The following is a 23,493-nucleotide window of genomic DNA, read 5'->3' as shown; positions in this document are numbered from 1 at the left end:
TATTTATACACCATCTACTATATGCCAGGCACTGTGTGAATTTTTTTTTTTTTAAGTAGGCTCCACATCCAGCGTGGTGCCCAACATGGGGCTTGAACCCACAACCCTGAGATCAAGACCAGAGCTGAGATCAAGAGTTGGATGCTTGGGGCACCTGGGTGGCTCAGTCGGCTAAGCATCCAACTTCAGTTCAGGTCATGCTCTCGTGGTTCGTGAGTTTGAGCCCCACGTCGGGCTCTGTGCTGACCGCTCAGAGCCTGGAGCCTGCTTTTGATTCTGTGTCTCCTTCTCTATCTGCCTCTTCCCTACTCACACTCTCTCTCTCTCAAATAAATAAACATTAATTTTTTTAACGTTTATTTATTTTTGAGACAGAGAGAGACAGAGCATGAACAGAGGAGGGGCAGAGAGAGAGGGAGACACAGAATCTGAAACAGGCTCCAGGCTCTGAGCTGTCAGCACAGAGCCCAACGCGGGGCTCAAACTCACGGACCATGAGATCATGACCTGAGCCAAAGTCGGACGCTTAACCGACCGAGCCACCCAGGCACCCCTCAAATAAATAAACATTAAAAAAAATTTTTTTAAAGAGTTATATGCTCAACTACACCACGCAGGCACCCCTGTGTGGATTCTTTATAAAAATTATCTCATCTAATACTCACCACAACTCTTTGATGTGAGTGCTTATTATCACTGTGTTGTCAGATGAGGAAACCAGGATCAAGGAGGTTAAGCAACCTACCCATGTTCACAAAGCCAGAAAATGGTGGAGCTGGGGCTGGAACATGGTTCTGTCTGACCCCAAAGAACCTTCCCTTTCCACTGCTCCACGGGGGAGAAGGGACTTCACCCATGAGGGGCAATGCCAAGAAGGAAGCCTCGCTATTCTGACTCCAGTGACAACTTCACTATTAATAATAGAAATTGCGGGGCACCTGGGAGGCTCAGTCGGTTGAGAGCCCCACTTCGGCTCAGGTCATGATCTCACGGTTCGTGGGTTTGAGCCCCACATGGGGCTCTGTGCTAACAGCTCAGAGCCTGGAGCCTGCTTCCAATTCTGTGTCTCCCTCTCTCTCTGCCCCTCCCCTGCTCATGCACTCTCTCTCTCTCTCTCTCTCAAATAAACATTTAAAAAAAATTTTTTTTAAATAATAGACGTTGCAACTTCATATGTGGCAGGTACCTTACATACATCACAAGGACAATAAATGATGCATCATTATCCCCAATTTACAGGTGGGGAAACCAAAGTCCCAAAAGGGTAAGCGGTTTGCCCTGGGGACTACAGCTGGTGCACAGAGCCGGGATGAACCCCCAGGTTCGTGTGATGGCGAAGCCCATGCCTTGCACCACTGCCCTCCGTGGCCTCTCCTAGTGGATGGTTCCAATCTTCCTGGTGGCCATGGGGGGATGGAATTGGGTACAGAAATGGGAGTTAGCAAGCTGGCTTCTCTGGCTGAAGTCTGGGAAATGAGCTCTTGCTGTCAGCCCAGAGTGGATCTACTTCTTTCTACCACATTCACCAACCGAAGACTGCATATACTCAGCTCAGAGCAGTGAGATGGTGGGGGAGGGCCAGCCCACGCCCAGCCCCATCAATCTTGGTGGCATGGACTCCCTCCTAGAGCTTTCTCAAGAGGCCGCACTCCCTGCTGCCATGGGGCAAGAATCCAGGAGGACCCCACTCAAAGGGGAGACAGAAGCAACGCTCTCCACATTAGGAAGCCCTTCTTCCTCAGAGCCGCGTGGACAATCGCAGAGAAAAACCAGGACATTTCCCCCCTACCAGGATATTTTGTATGCTTTGCACTTGCTGCTGTGTTTCCTTCATCTAAAAGCTCTAAAATTTCAAATAAAAAGGTACAATGAAAGCAGCAGCAGGATAAATAGCCCCAGTGATCTGAGCCGAAACCCTGGAAGCTTTATTCACATCTTTAGAAAAACTCTGAAGGCTCCTAGTAGCAGCTGCAGTACAAAGCCTCACACTTTAATTCTAAGGCTGCCAGAAATAGGTCTGTCAGGCCTGAAATATCACTGCATTTCATTACTCTTAAATGTGCATTACCATCTCTGCCTCATTACCAGCTGGGGGGGGGGGTGTATTCTCCAGACCAGCTCCAGAGAGAACCTGGGGCCTGTGGGGAAGGGGAGAGTGCTGAGGTGGGGCCAGAACATGGGGATGGGAGGGGAGACGGGAAAGCTCACCAGGACGGGGACTAGAGGGAGGCCCACAGAAGTGGGGGATCCTGTTATTAGCATGTCCCCAACAGGCAGGCACTCAGGAGAGTCTGATGTCACCAGCTTGGGCGGTGAAGCCAGGAGGAGACGGGGGAAGAGGCAGGACGGCTGAGGTGGCGGTGAGGACAGTCCAGGAGCAAAGAATGGGGCCTGAAGAAGCCGAGGCTAAAGGGCACGGAGGCCTTCATTGCCTGGCGTCAGGTAGGAACCAGTCAAAGGCAAATTAGGCCGGCAAGACCTGGGGAGTCTAGAATCACAGGCACAAAGCAGCCAGTGAAAAATCCTGGAGGGAGCCGGTGCTGGAGGGTTGGAAGTTTGGAGCCCAGAGCAATCTGCATGTTTATAATAAAACTGACACTCAGGGCAGCGCTGAATAATTCAGTAGGCGCTGTGATCTCCTTACAGTGCGTGTCCCTGGGGTACAAAGGGAAGGGGCTGGCTCGCCCAGGCCGGCTGCCTTCGCCTGGCTCTCTGAAAGGGCGTGACAGATGGGCCAGTGCTGGCCACCACCCAGTCATGCTTTGCACGGTGATTGGTTTTCAAAGGAGGACAGGGTTTGTGAATGGAGCCAGCTTGTTGCTTGCTGCCTTCAAATGGACGCTGCTGGGTCGCGTGGCCAGCTTGGGCCCCCTTGTGAATGGGGCATCGCCAGTGGGTGGTGAACAAGCCAGAGGTGACTCCCCATTCCCTCCCCCTGTCACTGCCGAGGCTGAGGCGAGGGGAAGGGGGAAAAGTGCCCCTGACCCTTCTCTCTGCTGACAGGTTTAACCCTCCCTTAAACCATCCTCCTCTGTGCTAGCCCTGTTACCAGTTAGAATCAAATTTGGCTGTATAAACCAAAAAAAAAAAAAAAAAATTAAAACAAGATGGAAGTTTATTCTTCTCTCGCCTAAAGAAATCTGAAGATAATCAGCACAGACCTAGTTTGTGGGTTCCAAAACCATCAGAGACCCAGGCTTCTTTCATCTCGCTGCCATCCTTAGTCCTTACACGCCACTCCTGGCCCAACATGGCTGCTCACACTCCAGCATCATGTCCACATTCCAGCCATCAGGAAAAAAGATGGGAAGAAGGAGCCCGGGGAACATGCCAGCCATCTTTTGCAGTTTCCCTGAAGCTGCCACACCAAAGCTCACGCTTAATAGACCATGACTTAGATGGTTACACCTAGGTGCAAGAGAGGCTGGGAAATGTATCATTTGCTTTCTATGGCCATGTGTTTGCCGGCAGACTGTTCTCCACGGTTCTATTCCATTTCTTTATGTCTTAGAAGTGAAACACTGACTGTCCTTTGTTCCTGACTATCATTTCCAGGATAGTGAACACCCATAGAAGGTATATAGTGCCTTCCTCCAGAGCAAAGGACAGGCATGCTGCCCATTCTAAAAGATTTCATATCCCCAAGTTTGCCTTCCTCTCCTGAAATGCAACCCACGTGTGTCCAGGCATCACCTGGCCCTCTTTGTGAGGCCCTGTGGGAATTGAGGCTGACCCTGTTCTACTGCTATTGCTGTGAACAATAACATGTCCTCATCTCTGACCCAGGAGCCTCAGCTCCTGGGTCATATATATGTGGAGATATACATGTACATACATATATATATATATATATATATATACATATACACACATACACACACACACACACACACACACACGCACACACCTGCCAGCAGCTATGACATGGGCCAATTTGTTAGCTTCTAAATAGGATAAAATTGCAGATATTCATAATTTTTGACAGTGCCCAGCTAAGAATCAAGGTTTCTGCAGGGATGGTTACTAAAACTCTGCCACAAGTCCTTTCCTAGCTACTTGAACTATCCACATAGGTGCTTGGTTTTGTTTCGTTTTTTAATTAAGTATTTATTTAAGTAATCTCTATACCCATTGTGGGGTTTGAACTCACAACCCCGAGACCAAGAGGCACATGCTGCTCTTTACTGAGCCAGCCAAGCACCCCCACAGTGGTGTTTTCAGATGCCTCTGGCCCTTCCACAACCAGAGGGAGCAGTCTTCAGGTGAACTTCAGCCACTTCCAGAATTCCAGCAGGCCCTGAAATGCCCAAAGACAGGGGATCCGCTGCACATGCTAACCTCCTCAGCTCTGAGTGTTCTCTCGGGGCCCCGTGGACCACCTGGTCCCATCTAGTCAGTGCCCAGATTAGGGGAGGGCGCTGAGGCCTCCTCTGGCTTCTGAATCCGGAATGACTCAGTTTCCCAAACCAAACTGCTCCCCTTCTCATTCCCCACCCCATCTTCTCCAGACCCTGGCCTCCCCACTCCCCACTTCTCCACCAATGTCTCCCAGGCCAGTTCCCCCTAGAAATACAACCCTCACTTGCCTGTCCTGCAACTGCCTTCCTGCCCTAAGACCGTCCTCTGGGTGAGCAGGCTGGGGCCCAGCCACACCACGTGCACAATACCCATCCTCGCCCCTTCTCAGGATGCTCATGCGTGTGTAGAGAAAACAACTCTAGCTCACTCCACTTCCCCCTCAGTCTCTCTCCTCTTCATCCTCCAAATCAGAACTCCAAAGTCACCCTATCTCCTCTTACCCGTGACCCCACTCCACTATCCAATCACCAGGCCCTGCGTCTGAGTTTCTCTGGTGTCTGTCCCCTCTGCCCCAACCCCACCGCCCTGTTTCAGACCCCATTACTTCTCGCCCGGAGCCCAGGCTCCCCCATCGGCTGAACACAGTTTAAACTCCTTTCTGTGGAACCTAAGACCTGACCAGTCTACTTATCCGGCACCGTCTCCCTCTCGCCATCTCCCACACGCCCCCAAGTCCCAGCCACACTGGGCCACCCTCCAGTTCCCCTAAATGCTCTGCTCTCAGATGTGCCTGCACTTTCACACCTGGTTTCCCTTCTGCTGGGAGAGCCCTCCTTCTCTCTTCTCCCTGCCCCCTTCCTGGGCACTTACCACTTCCTATCCATCTTTCAAGACCCAACTCAAGCATGACTTCAGGAGCTGTCCCAATGTTCCTCCACAGCCCAAACAAGCAGGCTCTGCCCCTTTGTGCTGCCACACAAGTGTGTGCCCACATTATCTCTATTAAAGGCTGTCCCCTGATTATTCGTTCACATTACCTGCCTCTTCCTCCACACGGTAAGACCTTGGAGAGCAAGGATCAGAATTGTTCGTCTTTGTGACCCAAACAGGCTCAATAAATCCTCGCCAATTGCATAAGCAGGCTGTCCCTTACTTCACTCATCTCCACTCAATCCCAAGGCTAGCTCAATGGTGCGCTGTGAGCAAGTAACATCGCCCGAAATAGAAGTTGCTTCCCTGAGGATTTCAGGTTGGAGGATGATTCCAGAATGGAGTAAACAGAGAGTGAGGCAGGGGAGACGTGAATGGGGTTTGTCCCTTATGAAGATGAAGGAATGGGTGCCAGGTGATGAGGGGCACAGAGAAGAGTCAGGTCCCAAAGGAAATGCAGACCTGGGTCAGATCATCCGCAACGTCATATCCATCCCATTTCCAGTATAGGCATAGTGAGGGTACCAGGGCAGGGAGGGGAGACCCAGTGTCGGCCTCAGGGTCTGGATTCGTACCAGATGCTACCAGAACCAGTGAGCAGACCCAGGAGTGATCCCTTGATATCACTCTCAGGAGATCCAGGGCTCAAGGTGTTTCCCAGGCCCCCAGGACAGGAAGCTCAGTCCAGTGCCAGGGGCACTGCCTCCTGCATCGCTGCCAATGACAGAGACTTTACACAGTGAGATCTGGATTACATATTAAAAGGCTTCCAGCCCTAAATGCAAGGAGATATCCCAGATCGGTCTCAGAACGGAAAAAAAGATACGAGTGGAAAAACAGGAAATCCAAATAAAGGGTGTCGTTTGGTTAATAGTATTGCACCAATGTTATTTCTTCATTTTGACAAATGTACCACAGTGACGTGACCTAAGATATTAACTTTGGGGGAAGCTGGGTGAGGAGTATGTGGAGACTCTCTATACTGTGTTTTCAACTTTTCTGTAAGTCTAAAATTATTCCAAATTAACTAAAAGAAAACACACAGAGCCTTTAAAACCTTTAGCTCAAGATTTAAAAGGCAGGAAGAGAAGGAAAGCATAAGTTTAAAGGTAAGGTAAAAGGGCAAGAGGAATTCTTAGGAATCTGAAGACCTGGACTATGGTCATTCATCCACTCAACAAATATTTATTGAGCATCTATTATGGGCCAAGCATTGTTTTCAGAGCCAAAGATAACCGCAGTAAACAAATGGCCAAATCCCTGCCCTCCTGGAGTTTATATTTTAGTGGGTAGACAGCTTGATATTATCTAATCCCACTCCACCCTCCTGGCCCCAGCACTCAGCTCCTGAGTGGAACAAGTGCGGCCAGTTCCCGGGCCCATGAGGGTGCAGGAAGGTCAGGAGACCTGAGGAGGCTCCAGGGAGGGTGCTCCCCGTTGGCCTGACTCCTTCTTGGCTCCTGACTAGACATGGAACTACATGCCTGGGCTTTCCAGTTCCTGAAATAAGGGAAAGAGTAAGAAATCAACTTTATCCCTCCAGAGATACGTTGAAGTTCACTAGGCATGAGAGTGTATTTCAAGTGCCTGTATTAATATGATTGCTGTAAATATTTACATTCCGGCCAAGAACTGGGTTAGGAGCTCTCTTCTGTAGTTACTACAAACCCTCCTCCTTCCGCCGTCAAAGAATCCTCAGAAGGTGGAGCAGAACATCGAAGAAAACTTTGCATGCTCACCCCGCGCGGGCCACCAGACCGGGCGGGCAGCGGGGACCGCCAGCTCCACGATCAAGGCCAGGGTCAGGCCCACTCCCCCACCCGGGCGCTCGGGCAATCCGGCCACGGCCGCGGGGAGCTCGGCGCGGCACCACGGCCTCGCCCCCCGCCCCGCGGCGGCCTCGGCTCCCAGGGCAGGGAGTCGAGGCTGCGCTGCGCCGCGCTGCGCTCGCACCCGACCCGCGCGCTGGGGGTGCCGCCGGAGGAACCGAGGCCCGGGCCGCGCCCCTCCTGGCCCCGGCCCAGCCGCCCTCGGAGGGAAAGTTGTTGCTCAACCCTGAGGAATGCGGAGCCACAGCGGCGGCGGGAGGAAGCGGCGGGAGATTACGACGACAGCCGCCGGGGACCGCGCCGGGGCGGCGCGCGGCGAACTTCGCCCGAACGTAAACAGCGGCCCAGGCCCGGGAAGCGGCGCCGCCCGAGGCCCCCGCGGACCCGCAGCCTGGAGGTGACAACCACGGGGGGGGAGGGGGGCGGCGGAAGACGGCCAAAGCCAGCACACCCCCCCCCCCACCCCACCCCCGCCCGGCGGTTCGGGAATGCGGGGCAGAGGCAGGGCCCAAGGACCAGGCAAGAACCGCCCACCGAAAACAGGCGGCAGGGATTTTTGTCTTTTCTGTTCACGATTAATCTCCCACGCCAAACAGTGCCTTGTGAACATAGTAGGCCCTCAACAAACGTTTCCGAAAAGAGTGGCCTAACCCCACCCCCACGCCTGGCCTCAGTTTCCTCCCAGGTACAAGGAAAGGTTTGATCTCTGAGGCCCCTGGCAACTCTGAAACTCTAGGATGCTGAGATTAAATCCCATGTGTACTGCTGTGGTTTTGCTTTTAGTTTTTCAGGGACATTTTTAGTGCTACCCTTTATGATGTGCCAGGAGTGAATTTGACACCAGATGGCTTTTTTTTTTTTTTTTTTTTTTTTAAATAAGAAAGAAGACAAAGGGAGGGAGAAAAATATTTTCCAACTGGCAGTGCTGACAGCATTTTGGAAGAGAATCCAGGGAGGCAAAGAGGAGCTGTTTCAGCTTGATTTTTTCCTCCTCCAGCGCACTCTGCCCCCCTGGCCTCCACCATAAATGGGGTAGATCATACTGGAGCTTTTTATAGACAGGCAAAGGGAACGTCATCACAGGAAACTCCACCCCGACTTGGGAGTTGCTTTGTCCTCCCTGGCTCTCAGGGAAGACTGGCCCCAGAGCTATGGGGTTATGGATTCCAGCTATAGGGAGGCTCTGACTAAAGGCGGACTCTGGTGTTAATTAGAAGAACAGACAGACACCTGGCAAATCAAAAGTTAGCGCTCCCTGCCTGGGGAACATGAGGGAAAAAATAGCCAAAATGGCAGTGTCTTTCCCGGAATTCCTCTTCTCTTGGATCCCAAAGCCCTCTCTTCGCGTTGCTCAGAATGGCCTCTAGCTCAGTTCTTAATGTTGTGGCAAGAAGGGAAATTCCTAGAATAAGCCAATTTGGCAGCGAGCACAATGGCGTCAACTCGGGATGCTTCAGTCAGACTGCTGGGGTTCAGATCTTGGCTGCATCACTTACTAGTTGTTTGACCAGGTGACTCTACCTCTCTGTAAAGTGGAATAAAGTCCTCACCTTGTAGGGCTGTTGTGTGGATATAATCAGATAATACAAGAAAAATGCTAGTGGTCTGCCTCTTCGACATACCGATATGGTAAGGAGTCAACATTTTCCTTATTTGTTCAGCTACAGGACCCCAAAACTAGGACCTTGTGCCGGGTAAGCCCACTGTGGCAATGTCACCTCTAGGCGAAGGAGTCCTAGTCCAGCTGACTGGCCCTCCCTCCTCCTCCTTCACATCCCCAGGAGACTGGAGGAAGGCATCACAGAATGAGCAGAAGTCATGTGTCGGGCTCTAACTTGATGAATTACTCTTAAAGGGATCTGGGAGGTTCAGTAAGACACAGGCGACCCTTAGCCCTAGGGGAAGAAGGGACCCGTGGGCCAGGAGAGGGCTATTGGTGCTAGGTTGGGAGGTTGTGACCAATGCAGTGACCAATGCAGTGAGAACGGCTTGTAATGGCCACCCATGATCTCTAACCCTGTGGGGTGTCCTTGGGTTTTTTTTGCGGATAATTGTTTCAGATGCAGTACTCTTGAATCCTTGACCAGCAAGCTCCTTGAGGTCGGGTCTTATCTTTGTATCCACCCTACACAAACTCTGAGCAGAAGCCACACAAAAAGCCAACACTCTGGAGGTGCTTACTGATTTGGTTGAGCTGGGTTTTTTTGGACCGAATGTTTGTGTCCCCACAAGATTCATATGTTGAGATCCTAACCCCCAATGTGATGGTATTAGGAAGTTGGGCCTTTGGGAGAAGTGATGAGGCCATGAGGCCTCATGAATGGAATGGAATGCTCTTATAAAAGAGACCCCAGAGCTCTCTTGTTCCTTCTTCTATGTGAGGACATGGCCAGAAGACAGCCATCTATGAACCAGGAAGCAAGACCTCACAAGACACTGAAGCTGCCAGCACCTTGATCTTGGACTTCCCAGCCTGCAGAACTGTGAGAAATATATTTCTCACCTAGTCTGTGGCATTCTGTTATAGCAGCCCACATCAAGACATGTTAAAACAGGGGAACAGGTTGGAAGTCCAGACTGGATGAGCAAGGGGAGACAGGAAGTAGCTGGGCACTCAGACACCAGAGGGTCATCTGCTGGCCCCAAGTGTCTTTCTTTCAACCCACAGGCTCTCCCTCCAAATACTCCATTCAAACTTTTCCAGCCTCTAGAAAGTCAATGACACTTAGCCTGTCCTGCCAGAGGGAGGTCTCCAGCTACTCTGTCACCCCTGGCCTGCCTGAGCCTCCAAGGCCAGCTTTGTTACCACCTCTTTCCCTTTCTGGAATGAGCACTGGACTCCCAGCCAGGACAGAGCCAACTTCTGCCCTGAGACATTTTGGGGGAATCTCCGTGTTGTTATTCACATGGCTGGCTCATTCTCCCTTTGGGTCTCTCAGAGGGGACTTCCTTGACTACCATCTACCAAAATTAACCACTCCCCTAAAATGACCTTCCATTATCTTATCCTGTTTATTTTGTTACTTGCATGCTCAATGTCTCCCCAACCCAGCCGGACTGAAAGTTCCAGGGAGCAGGGATCTTGTCTTCTGTCATCATTATGTCTTCGCCCCCTTCACAGTGCCTGGTATACAGCAAGTGTGTACTTAATGAATGGTGAGCTCCTCCCCGAGTTTTCCTCTTCTCGCTAGCATTTTCAGTCAATTATTATCTATGAGGTAATTCTTGTGTCTCCAAAAGATGCATCAGCCTCCTTTATTTTGAAATCTTATTAATGCTACCCTTTCAGCCGTCAGCTTATTTTCCCCTCCATCGCCCCACCAACCACCCACGGAAGATACTTGGCATTTATGTGATAGTTTCAACCTCTTGGTTGAAAGCAATAGAAAGCCAACTAAATGTGGCTTAAACAATCAGCAAGTATATCATTTTTTAAAAATTTTTTAAAATGTATTTATTTTTGAGAGAGAGAGAGCAGAAGAGAGGCAGAGAGAGAGGGAGACACAGAACCTGAAGCAGACTCCAGACTCTGAGCTGTCAGCACAGAGCCCGACACGGGGCTCGAACCCACAAACCGTGAGATGGTGACCTGAGCTGAAGTCGGAGGCTTAATGGACTGAGCCACCCAGGCGCCCCAGTATATCATTTTTCAGAGGCAAAGAGGGTTAATTCCGCCTTCAATAAAGTCGAGGCTCCACTCAAACTTCCAGGCAGCTTGTGACTGTGTCAGGATCCCTGGCCTAGTGGGCTTCCCCCGTGTCTCATTGGCTAGAGTAGCATCACATGTCTGGGCCTGAACCAGCTGCTGGCCAAGAGGCAGAAACACCCTGACTGGCTGCGTAGACTTATCAGCATTCCTCTCCTAGAGGACAGGTACTTTCAGGAATAAAATCAAAGCGTACCAGCACAGGACAAAAGGCAGGGAGTGCCGTCGCATCCATGAGCTGTCTGATAACCTTCCAATCAATTGTTTTCCTGCTTAAGTTAGCCAGCGTTAGTTTCTGCGGCCTGTAACCACAGAATTCTGGGGCAGCTGCAGATCTGGGGTTATGCAGTGAGGAGTGACAGGAGCAGCAAGCACGGCTAGGACAGCACATGTCCATGAGATGGAAGATGTGAAACAGCCTTAAAACCCGAGAAAATGTCTGGTGGGTTTTGAAAGCTAGGTCGTCAGAGCTCAGAGTCCGAGGCTGTATGTTTCAGGCAACCTCACTACGACTGTACCCCGAGGCTCTGTGACCTGGGGAAGGTGCTTCAGTACCTTCAGTAGTTCAGTAGATACTGAAGTAGACTAAAGTGAGCACCCTCCCTTTTAAAAAACTTTTTTTTTTTTTAATGTTTATTTATTTTCAAGACAGGGAGAGAGACAGAGTGTAAAGCGGGGGAGAGCCAGGGAGAGAGAGGGAGACACAGAATCCGAAGCAGGCTCCAGACTCTGAGCTGTCAGCACAGAGCCCGACGCGGGGGGTCGAACTCACAAACCACGAGATCATGATCTGAGTCAAAGTGGGACGCTCAACCGACTGAGCCACCCAGGCGCCCTGACCACCCTCCCTTTTTAAAATTCTATCCTTCCTTGGTGTGCAGGGGGCCATGCATCTAGATGACCGGCCTGTCCCACCCGTTGCCTTCCCTTCAGAAGACTTGAGCGAGTGCACTGCCCTTTCCCCCACCTCCTCTTTCACTCTCTGCACAGACATGGCGGACACACATGCTGCTCTGTGCTTCTGTTCTTGAGCAGCAATCCCCCCTCTGGACATAAGACTCCTTCATCACTTCATCACTCCTGCCCCACCCTCCAATCTGAGAGTCAGACCTTCCTGCTGGGACCTTAAAACTCCTTCCCTTCCTCCTGTCCATTCCCTCCTCCCACCGTCCCCACCACTGAGCCTGCTTTGAAGAACTTGGTCCAGTTCCTGGCACACAACCAACATCTGACTAGTGGTTGTCGATCACGTCTTATCCTCTTCTGCCTCACAGTGAATAGTCTGCCTCAAAGCCAGCCCCTTTGCTGCCCCTTTATCTGCTTCTAGAATGTCCCCCACCCTTCTCACTCTCTTCTTCTGAGCTGAGGCTTACTCCCCACTGCTCACTACCTCCATCCTTGTTCCATGCTGTCTCACCACTGATTCTCACTGTCTCACCTCAGCTAGACCTCCCTGACGCCCAGTAATCCTTGTCATCTCTGGGAGGTTTCCAGTCAAGTTCCTGAAGCAGCTCTCCTAAGCTCCTGAACCTCCCCTCCTCTCCCTGCCCGCCCTTCTCCTATAAATAACCCACGCCCTCTTTGTCAGCAGGAGCAAGAGTGTTGGGCACAGACATCACTATTATCTACCTCAAGAAGACATTCAGACCTCTGGTCACAAGATGGCGGAGTAAAGCTCTTTCTATCACCTTTTTCCTTCAAAAATCACCCCCTGGGGCACCTGGGTGGCTCAGTTGATTAAGCATCCGACTTCAGCTCAGGTCATGATCTCACGATTCATGGGTTCGAGCCCTGCGTCAGGCTCTGTGCTGACAGCTCAAAGCCTGGAGCCTGTTTCAGATTCAGTGTTTCCTTCTCTCTGTGCCCCTCCCCTGCTGGCTCTCTCTCTCTCTCCTCCTCTCTCTCTCTCTCTCAAAAATAAATAAACATTTAAAAAAGTTTTAAGTCTTAAAAAAAAAATCACCCCCCCAAATGACAAGGAGAATAAGAAATAGAAATCCAAACTCCATCTTTAACTAAACTAGGAGACATTTAAAATCCTGGACCACATCATATGGAAACAGTAAGTAGATGGGAAAGTGACAAATGACTAAGAAAGGCAGGCCCAAAACATCCAGAGTCATATACCTATAAGAAGCAAGCCAACTCTTCCCCCAGAACCCTAGAGAAGCTCGGGAATTGGAAGTTGCAGGTAAACTAGACGACAGGGGTCCAAAACCTGGGGGCCTGTTCCAAGATCTATTTAAAGAGCAATTCGATAGTCAGGAAAGTCAGCTGTACCCAACACAACCAAATGACTTATTGTGTCCCCTTCCCCACTCACGCAGGAAACAGGAAGATGGATCCTGGAGATACTGAACTTTCCTGGGGGAGGAGGTGGAGAAGGAGTGGGAACAAACACTGAGCGAAAGTCAGCATTCTGAATTGTGTTCCTCAGCCCGCTTGCCACATGCCGCTCCCCACTTCCAATGCTACACCCAGCTCTAGAACTCCGGGCAGGTGGTGGGCTTCCAGCTGGAGACTAGACTCAAGGACCTTTCCAGAAAAAAACCAAGCTTGCGCCATCGATACTGACCTTTGGGGCTCCCCAGTGAAAGAGTCCAGCCAGCCACCTAACTGCCCTACCGTAAGCCCACACGGAGCACTTCCAGATCCATCCAGTGCCTCCTTCTCAAATACGAAAGGACGGCCGAGGCAGACCAGACATCTGTGGAAAGGCTCCAGTGAGATACAAATCAAAACAGCAGAAAATGGGAAATCAGAGGAAACTGAGACAATATAGAGAGAAGAACAAATTAATATCCTCGGAGAGAGGGTACTGCACGTATCGAGAGAACCAAGAACAGGAAACCACGCAAAAAAGAAAAGAAGAGAAAAACCAGGGAACATGAAAGCACTCTTGAGAATTAAAAGAAAAGAAAAGGATTCGTGACAACATACTTAGTAAATGGATTGGAATATAGCATGGAGGAAATCTCCCAGAAAATAGAAAAAAGAGATGGCCAATAAGAGAGAAACAATAAGAAAATCAGAGGATCAATCCAAGAGGTCCAGTATCCAAATAGCAGGAGTTACAGACATTCCAAAGAAATAACAAAGAAATTCCCAGAACTAAAAGGCCTACCCTGTTAAAACAGAGGTTCTTAAACTTTAATATGCACAAAAATACCTGGAGGGATTGTTAAAACCCAGATTATATATATCACCTATCATGTATAAGTATATATTAATATATGATATTAATATAAAATATATAAACTATTCAGCCAATTCAACACATAGAGAAGGAAATCTTGCCATTTGTGACAACAGGGATGCACTCTGAGAGCATTATGCTAAGTAAAATAAGTCAGACAGAGAAAGACACACACTGTATGATCTCACTTATATGTGGAATCTAAACAACAAACAAAACACCAAGCTCAGAGACACAGAGGACAGACTGGTGGTTGCCAGAGGCAGGGGGTGGAGGTGAACAAAGTGCGGAAAGGGAGTCAAGAGAGACAAACTTCCAGTTGTAAAATAAATAAGTTGCAGGGGCACAATGTGCAGCATGATGACTACAGTTAATAATACTGTATTGTATATTCGAAAGCTGCTAAGAGAGTAGATCTTAAGAGTTCACATCATAAGAGGAAAATGTGTAACTATATAAGGTGGCAAATGTTAACTAGACATATTGGGGTGATCGTTTCGCAGCATATACAAATATCAGATCATTACGTTGTACGCCTGAAACTAATACAATGTTCTATGTCGGTCACCTCTCAATAAAACAACAACAGCACAGATTGCTGGGACCTAACCAGAGTTTCTATTCACTAGATGGGGGGTGGGGCTCACAAGGTGCATAGCTAACATGTTCCCTCCCACGTGTGGTATTGATGCTGCTGGTCTGGGGACCACACTTTGAAAACCACTGTTCCATTAAAAAGGCCTATCAAGTGCCATGAAACATGACCCATGTCAATACATCATGATGTTTTCGTTTTTGTTTTTAAGTTAGTTTGTTTGTTTATTTGGAGGGAGACAGAAACAGTGTGAGTGGGGGAGGGGCAGAGAAAGAGAGAGAGAGGAAGAGAGAGAATCCCAAGCAGACTACTCCTGCCAGCACAGAGCCCGAAGTGGGGCCCGAACCCACGAAACCATGAAATCATGACCTGAGAGGAAACCAAGAGCCGGAGGCTTAACCAACTGAGCCACCCAGGTGCCCCTGTGATGTTTTAATGTATCAGGGATGAAAGAGAAAATCTGAGAAGGCAGGGTGGGGGAGGGAGATGAATTCAAAGTCTCAGGAATCAAAATAACCTGAGTCTTCTCAAATGCAACATTTTACTGATTTATTTTTTAATTTTTTTTTCAACTGCAACATTTAGAAACTGCAAGACAAAGGAGCAAGGCCTTCAAAATTCTGATGGAAAATGATTTTCAACCTAAAATTCTATACCCAGCCAAAAATATTAATCAAAAGTGAGGGTGAGTAAAACCATTTGACGTATGCAAAAGGCTCTAAAATGTTATACCTCCCAGGCACTCTCTCAAGAAGCTACTGGAATATCTGGAAGATGTGTTTCATCCAAACAAGGAAGTAAACAGAGAAAGAGAAAGACATTGAGTCCCTGAAAGAGGAAAAGGGCAAAGGGAAGTCCGAGGGTGACAGATGTGCCACAGACCTGGAGAGCAATGCATCCAGAGAGAAGCGGAAGGATGGCGTGCCCCAGGACAAATGTCTCCAAGGAAAAACAAAACAGAACCGGTAAGATTATATGACAGCCTTGGCCTTATGCAAAATTGTACTGAGAAGGCGTTTCACAGAACTGTTGAAGGGTGTGGGAAGACAGAGCCAGAGATTCAAAGAAAACCACGCGAAGAAAAAAATGAGGCAATTAACTCCAGGAAAAACAAAAAAGTTGTACAAGAAAGGAAATGTAAACACAGCATACAACAAAAAGTGATATTAGAAGAGGAAATGTAACCAGAATACTTGCCTCAAAAGTAAATAATATCTACAAACTCAATAATGAAATCACTGAACATGGATTTAACCATAAATTATGATATAAACATAAAGGGGGTGGGGTGGGAGCAGGGGAAGAGGAGACTTTAAGAGAATCAAAATCCTCATCTACCAAAACAAGAAGTCAACAAATTAGATAGATGAATCCAGAATGGCAGTGCGTATATTATTTAGAAATAAGGAAGGAAATAGCAGAAGAAACAGCTAAAACAGTTGACAGTGGTTGCCCCTAGGCGTAGGATAAAGATTGGGAAAAAGGCCAGGGGACTTCTGTTTTCGTACAGCCCTTTAGAACTATTTGATTTTTAAAGCTATGTGTATGTAGCATCTTGATAAAAATAAATATTGATTTCAGAAAGCAACTATAAAAGGAGGGCGTCACATCCTCCCCTACAGTATTCCTGCAGCACCCCGCGTGGACTCCAAGGACCATCTTCGCGGGTGGCATTATTTACCAGCTCAGCCCTCCTCCTCTCCCAGATGCAATCTCTCCATCTCCTCCTGTTCTGTCAGCCATCACCCAAGTGGCTGGCTGTATGCCAACCCTACTTAACCAGCAATTTCCAGAATGTGCCTCTGGGACTTTGCATGCGCTGTGCCTTTCTACCTGGAAGGCTATTCTTTCCTTCCCTACTCTCAGCCCAACAGATTAAAGATGGTTTATACTTCAGGCCTCGGTTTAGATAACACTTTCTCTTTAGGGAGCCTCCTCCCCCACCTAATCTGGGTGAAGTGTTCCTCTTCTACACAACCCTGCTCCTACGATGCTCCCAGCTCCAGAGAATGCACCTCTCTTGCCTGCCTTTCCCACTGGACTGTAAGCTCTATGGGGACAGGAATCCTGTCTTACTCACAGTAGCCCCAGGACGGATTGCTGATTATGCAAGTCAATGATTTTGCAAATGATTGAATACATGACTCACATTTAGTAAGGGCTCAGTAAATAGTCGAATGAGTGAATTAATGATTCAAAAAATGCAGCCCTCTCCCTCCACCCAAAATATGCCTCCCTTTCTGCCATGTCCACTCTACCATCTACTCTCCTTCCTACAAGGTCATACGTCTCCAGCAGGTTGGCTGTGGCCAGTGCCCCACCTTCCAATCCACTCACTCCCCTCTCAACCTCAAAAGAAGCCAAGGTGCCTTGGTGTGACCAGGGTCAGCTCCAGTATAGGGCTTTCTATCTGAGTTGGCACTAGAATAGAGTGAACAGTTTAGGGACTATCTGCCCAGCCCATAAGGAAAGCCATCCCCTCTTAGTGTCCCTGTCCCCGGACCCAAAGGACAGCTCTCAGAGGTCTGGAACCCAGGCTAACCAGAGGGAACATGGTGAGCTCTTGACTTCGGCCTGCCTAACAAGGATAGAGAGTGCCCTAAACTCGGCGACTGGCTCGACCCAGCCTTCCTGCCTCCCTGTCCACTTTGCAGGCCAAGAGCTGAGACTCTAGCCCTTTGAGCTGGCTTCCCTTGGCGATTGCCTGCTAGTGTCTTCCAGTAGTAAAGGTATGCGGCCAATGCCTGGGGTGCAGGGAGGGCTGGAGGTAAGAAACCTGAGTGCTCAGTGTGGCCCAGACACACAGTACACGCTGGAGGGTAAAAACCCGCCGTGCATCACTCACCGGGCTCTAGAAGCCAAAGCAAATCTGGCCTACGCTAGGTCCAGGGAGAAGGGACCAGAATCTGCAGCACTGGAAAGCCTCTAGGTCGCCGGGTTAGGGGCGTCCTGCCGCCCCACCCCCACTGCGCCACGTGACCTCAAAGGGCCGCCCGGGGTTTGGAATGTGGCGACCCTAGCTGTGCCCCCAGAGGGGCCGACCGAGGGGCGGTGGAGGGAGGGGCGGTCCCCGGGCCGGAACGAGTGGAGGGGTGGGGGTGGGGCGCAGGAGGGGCCCCTTCTTTCCTTTCCCCACCGCGCCAGGCGGGCTTGGGTGGGTGGGGGGGGTGGGGGCCGAGTCGGGGGAGCAGCGAGGAAAGGAGGAGGTTTGGCTTCGTCTAGGGAACCTGTAAATGCGGGCCGAGAAACTCGATCTGCTTCAGTCCCTTCCCTATTTAGGAGGTCTGGAGCCAGGCGATCCGTGGCTGCTGGGGGCGCAGGTCACGTGGCCACCTAGGACTGAGTGATGGGGAAGGATGGGGGGAGGCTGTGCTCGGGAGGAACCTGGATTGAAGGAGGCGGGTGTCCAGGCTTGGCCGGCCCGCCCCCACCCCAAAGAGTACCATTTGTCTTTATTTTACACTCTTGCACACTGACCGTGGGGTGGGGAGGCCTAGGATCTGCCCTGCGGCAGGTCCGCCCACCCAACGAGCCCTTTTCCACTGCCTGGGCCAGGTGTGTCTGTCAGTCTCACCAAGCCTCCAGTTTTCAAATCCCGGGGCAAATAGGACTCCGAAGTCCTAGGCTCTTGTGTCTGTGCTGGTGGTCAGGCTCCCGGGCTCCACTCTGGGTCCGGGACTCCCACTTCCTGGGTGGTAGAGAAAGAGCCTAGGAGGCTAGCACCCTGCCTCCCCGCCTTCCTGGCTCAGTGCCCCAGGAGATAAGCAGTGCCCAAGGAGGAAGATGCCTACTGGCACTGGTTTGCCACCTAGCTTACTGTGGGCCAGGCTCAGTGAGAGTCATTAGGAGTGTAGAGGGGAAAAAAAAAAAGACAGTACCTGCCCTCAAGGAACCTATACTGGAGGGGATGGGGGTGGGGGTGGGGGGACAATCCAGGATACCAGAATGGAAATATAGGAGCACAGAGAAGCATCTAGGACAGAACTGGGAGGATTTGGGGAAGCAAGGCATCTAGGCAGAGAGCTGCCCATGCAAAGGTATGGGGCAAAAGGTGTCACAAGTGTTTAGTTCCTCTGGACACAAGCACGAGTGGGTGTGTGGAAGGTGTAGGAGATGGGGTAGGAAAGCCACCAGGAGCCAGATCTTGAAGACCATTTGGAAGTGGCTTGTAGACAGGATGAGATTTGCATCTTCTAGCAGTGCTAGGGTTCAAATTTGGAACCGAGAGAGTTTGATTAGGAGCCTGTTGTCGGCCACGCTTGAGGTACCAGCAGGGAATGTAAGGAAGGCCTGGGGGGCCTGGTGGCTCAGTCGGTTAAGTGTCGAACTTCAGCTCAGGTCATGATCTTATAGTTGGTGGGTTGAAGCCCCGTGTCAGGCTCTGTGCTGACAGCTCAGAACCTGGAGCCTGCTTTGGATTCTGTGTCTCCCTCTCTTTCTGTCAAAAATAAATAAACGTTAAAAAAAAAAAAAACTTTTTTGGGGCGCCTGGGTGGCTCAGTTGGTTGAGCATCCAACTTCAGCTCAGGTCATGATCTCGCGGTCCATGGGTTCGAGCCCCACATCGGGCTCTGTGCGAACAGCTCAGAGCCCGGAGCCTGCTTTAGATTCTGTCTCCCTCTCTGTCTGCCCCTCCCCTGCTAATGCTCTGTCTCTGTCTCAAGAATAAATAAAAGCATTAAAAAAATTAAAAAAAAAAAACTTTTTTAATGTTTATTTATTATTGAGAGACAGAGAGAGGCAGAACATGAGCATGGGAGGGGCAGAGAGGGGGAGATGCAGAACCCAAAGCAGGCTCCAGGCTCTGAACTGTCAGTACAGAGCCCAATGCGGGGCTCGAACTCACAAAGCGTGAGATCATGACTTGAGCTGAAGTCGGACACTCAACCAACTGAGCCACCCAGGCACCCTAAAAAAAATTTTTAAACGAATCCTGACAAATACTTGGGAAGGGAAGAGTCACTGGTCCTCAGGACTGATTGGCGGGGACATGAATCCGGAGGAAGAGGCATGGGTGACGTCAGGTTTCTGGCTAGGGGAACTGGGCAGATGCAGGAGGAACAGTTCTGGAGGAAAGGTGGATGATGGTGAGAGTAATATTAAGCACTTCTAGTGTTTCAGGCACTAACACTTCACATATTATCTCATTTAATTTTCACAATGACCTATGAAGTAGGTACTACTGTTAGCCGCATTTTAATATGAGGAAGGTAGTCAAAAGTTTAAGTAACTAGGTGGTAGGGTTGGGATGTGAGCATGCCTGCACCTTGCAGAATTCATCTTTCCCAAATCTGAAGCCCCAGTGATGGGTCCCAGGTTACTTTGCAGAGAAGCTATGCCCACTACCGTTAGCTCCTCCCCAGCCCCCAGTACCTGGTACCCCCACCAACTGTTCAGTCACGGTAACTGGTTCTCCTTCCTTCATCCCAACCCACCCCACGTCCCCCTCGGGACTTTGCCCTGAGCAGCCAGGACAGGACTAAACAAGCCTTGCGACTGACCAGAGGGCACAGGGCTCTCAAACCCTGGTGCCGAGACCCCACCTTCCTAGTTACAACACAAAACGGAACTGAGACTCTGCGGGAACAGAGAAAACAAGAAAATGGATGTGTTCCGTTTGTAATAAAAATAAACATTTTTTTTTCAATGGAACATTTCGGTGACATCAGAAGGTCATGAAAGGTCTTCCTTGGCCCAAGCCTGTGTTTATTTTCTGTGGTGAAGGGGGCAGGGTTCTGAAGCAGCAGGCATCTCCCTGAGAGGAGGCCCCTCCAGCTCTGTTTCCCTTTCCCAAACCTTGGCTCAGGAACACCCAGTCCAGGCCACCAGACAGGGACGGACAGGGACAGCCGCTCCTTGGAGCCCCACCCTCACCATGCCACTGTTCTGGCACTTGCTGGTGGTTGGGGGTGGGGGTGCTTCTGTTTTCACACTGCCTCTCACCAGCCCTCCCGGTGAGGTATAGGGATGGGACAGGTAGGTGAGCTTTCTTTTGGGAGAGCTGTGAGGCCCAGAGAGCCCTGGCTTCAACCCTCAACCTTGAACCTAATTAAACAGCCTACCCAAAGTCACATAGTCAGCAACTGGCCTAGAGGCAAGAGGTTTATTGAAGAGGCTGTTTTAGGCAGAAGTGGGAATGTCCACTTACCCCTCACTTCCCCCACCCCCTTAACAGAGAGCTTTCTGGAGTGGAGACCTATACTCTGGGGGCAGATCAATAAGAGTCCCATGGCCTATTCGTGTTTGGGGTTCCAGGCTCCAGTAAAGCTGGCACTGCCTTTTAGTCTCTGGAGGCACAAAGGTTCCCAGCAGGCCTCTCGGAGACCTTCCCTCATCTATCCCCTCCCCCTCCTCTGGCTTCTGTTTGCATCCTTGTGCCTCTCTCTAGTCTTGGAAGGGTTTCTGTTTTCTTATATATATAAACCTTTCCTTGACCTCATAACAATGGCTACCTGAGCACCATATCCTCTGCATCTATTAGGGACAGTTCAACAGTACACAGAGAAGGCATCTACAACAGACAGAAAATGACAGCAGTGTTGTGCCAACCAAAAGTCACAACCTGGTAGTGGGTCATGAAATCAAATTAGTGGGTCACGGACAGCACCTTAAAAACATGAAATAGAATACAATAGAAAATTGTTTTAGTTATCTTGCAGTATAAAATGTGCTTCTTGCCATGGGTCTCTGAACCCCTGTCCAAAAGAACACGGGTTAAGACATAGAGTAAAGACTCATACAGCAAACACATAAGGCTGCCTGCTCTGTGGCAGGTACTATGCTAGGTACAAGAGACACACTAATAAATAATACATTATTCATGAGTCTCAATTAATCTCAATCCATCTTCTGGGTGGGAAGCCAATAAGCAAACTGCCAGTTGCAAGACAAAATGTTAAGTGCTCGGAGTATGTAGGAAGCTGTAAAACCCTGATGTGAGAGTGGGTATCTGGGAGGACTTCCCAGAGGAGGTGATATAATTAGAGTTCTTAGCAAGAAAAGACAGTGACTAGGTTCTAGTATTTCCTCCATTCTACACATAGGAAATTATAAAAAAAGAAAAAAGAAAAAAAGAGTTTAGTGTTGCCTCCTCTTACTAAGCTTGTGAAAGACCTTGGGTAAGTCAATTAACCTTTCCAGACCCTGTTTCCTCCTCTACAACATGGGCATAAAACTGCTGTCAACCTCAAAGACATGAGAGATTAAAAGAGGCAGTGTCTGTGTGAGTACTTTATAAACTATAAATGAGGGAGGGATTGTCTCTACCGATGAGCAAATTGAAGTCTAGAGAGATGTAGTGTCCTGTCCACCACTACAGAGGTGGGGGTAGCAGGTCCCTCTGAATCCTCAATTCTCCCCTCCTCCCTGTACTCTCCCTCCTCCCATCAACTGAACTAACTTGCAAAGGTGTAGGGGGCAGGGCCCAAAAAGGCCCCATCATAACCTAACTAATGAAGATTTACCTTCGAGAATCCTATTGGTTTAGTGATCTTTTAATAATGATGGGAGATAAATACACAAGAACGCCTCCCTTTCCCCTTCCGTTAACAAATTAAGATCTCCCCAAACTCAGTTTTTAAAGTTACATAAGCATCATTCAGATCTTCTGTAACAGCTCTCATTTTGGAAAAACAGCATTTCCATTAAAATAGTGTTATATAAAAAGGTTTTGTCAATGTGTGTGTAGGAACAGAAGAAACAGGCCCACACGAGCACTATTAAGGCACACAGGCTGATACACATCACAACCACACCTGTCCTCATGAAGGAGGGACTGTGGGGGTCAGGTATTTGATGGTACCTGGAGAGTTCAGATATGACCTACTTGTCCTCCACCTCCTAGTGAGACCTGGTGTAAGTTGGGCAATGGGAACTGCAGAGGGAAGGCCATCAGCTGCTCCCAGCTACCAGAGACCAGAGAAGTCCTTACCTTCTGGAAGCCCCTTCCTTGGTCGGTGAGTTCCATTAAATCAGGTACTATTAGGGTTCGAATAGCTCATAAGTCACCCAGTGCAATCTCACCCTACATCACTCCTGCCAGTGTTGAATGGTTCCCTTCCTCCCAAGGCAGCCCACATCACCTGTGGACAGATGTAGCTCACTGGGAAGGATCTAATATGGAGTTAAAACTTGCCCTTCTGGAGCCTCTTGGGAACAAGTGTGTGTGTGTGTGTCCCTCACCTACAGCCTTGAAAGTCCAGGAGCCATAGCCAAGGGAGGGTGTCTGAGGCCTAAGAGCAAAGAGGGAGGGCAGCATTGAGGTCACTGAGAAAAGCTCTTTCCTTAGAGACCTCTATCCATCTAAACTGAGGCTGGGACTACCGGGTTAGGGGGGGTGGGGGGAGGAGAGTAAGCCCTGAATGGGAATGAGTGAGGGGCTTTGAGCAAAGCCCTGCAACTCATGTCTCATTTGAAGGGGGGGGGGGGGGGCTGAGACCGTCCCGAGATCAGTCCCAGTTCTGATATTCTGGGATCCTGAGTCCGCCTCCCCCTCACCGCCCCCCCCAACACATCCCTTTCGGTATTCAATGGTTGTACTCTTTTATGTGAAACTGGGGGTTCACGATTCGAGGGCCAAGCAGGAAGTAAGAAAACTGCCCCGAACCCTCCCATCCTGACCCAACCTGGGTTAGGCTTCGCGGCTTGCCCTGGTGACCCGAGAAGAGATGCACAGACGTGAACACACAAGCACCGAGTAGGGAAACGTGAGCTTTAGAGTGTCCTTTTAAGTAGTTGGGAAGGGGGTGTGGCCGAGGAGACTGGGAGGCCGCAGCGGGGCGAGGGGGGGAGTGGCCCGGGGGCGTGGCCGCAACGACTGGAATGTTGTTGGGTCCTCGCACCGCATAGTAAGGAGGGGCCACGCCCCTTTTCTCCAGGAGGGCCAATTGGAGCGCCGGAGCGGTTTCAAGTCTCCCCCGCCAGCCTGCCCGCCCGCCAC

At 50.0% G+C, this 23,493-nt stretch overlaps 1 protein-coding gene across 1 annotated transcript; it reads left to right on the top strand.

Annotated features, from left to right (window-relative positions):
- Positions 1–6,960: 6,960 nt before the first annotated feature.
- LOC122240533 (balbiani ring protein 1-like) lies at positions 6,961–8,797 on the top strand. Its single transcript, XM_042993701.1, has 2 exons — positions 6,961–7,455; positions 8,783–8,797. The coding sequence occupies exons 1-2, from the start codon at positions 6,961–6,963 to the stop codon at positions 8,795–8,797; spliced, it is 510 nt and encodes a 169-aa protein (XP_042849635.1).
- The last annotated feature ends 14,696 nt before the right edge of the window (positions 8,798–23,493 follow it).

Source organism: Panthera tigris, chromosome B4 (assembly GCF_018350195.1).
Source record: "Panthera tigris isolate Pti1 chromosome B4, P.tigris_Pti1_mat1.1, whole genome shotgun sequence".
NCBI lineage: Eukaryota > Metazoa > Chordata > Mammalia > Carnivora > Felidae > Panthera > Panthera tigris.
Note: the sequence above shows the minus strand (reverse complement) of the source record. Positions and strands in the feature narration are given on the sequence as shown.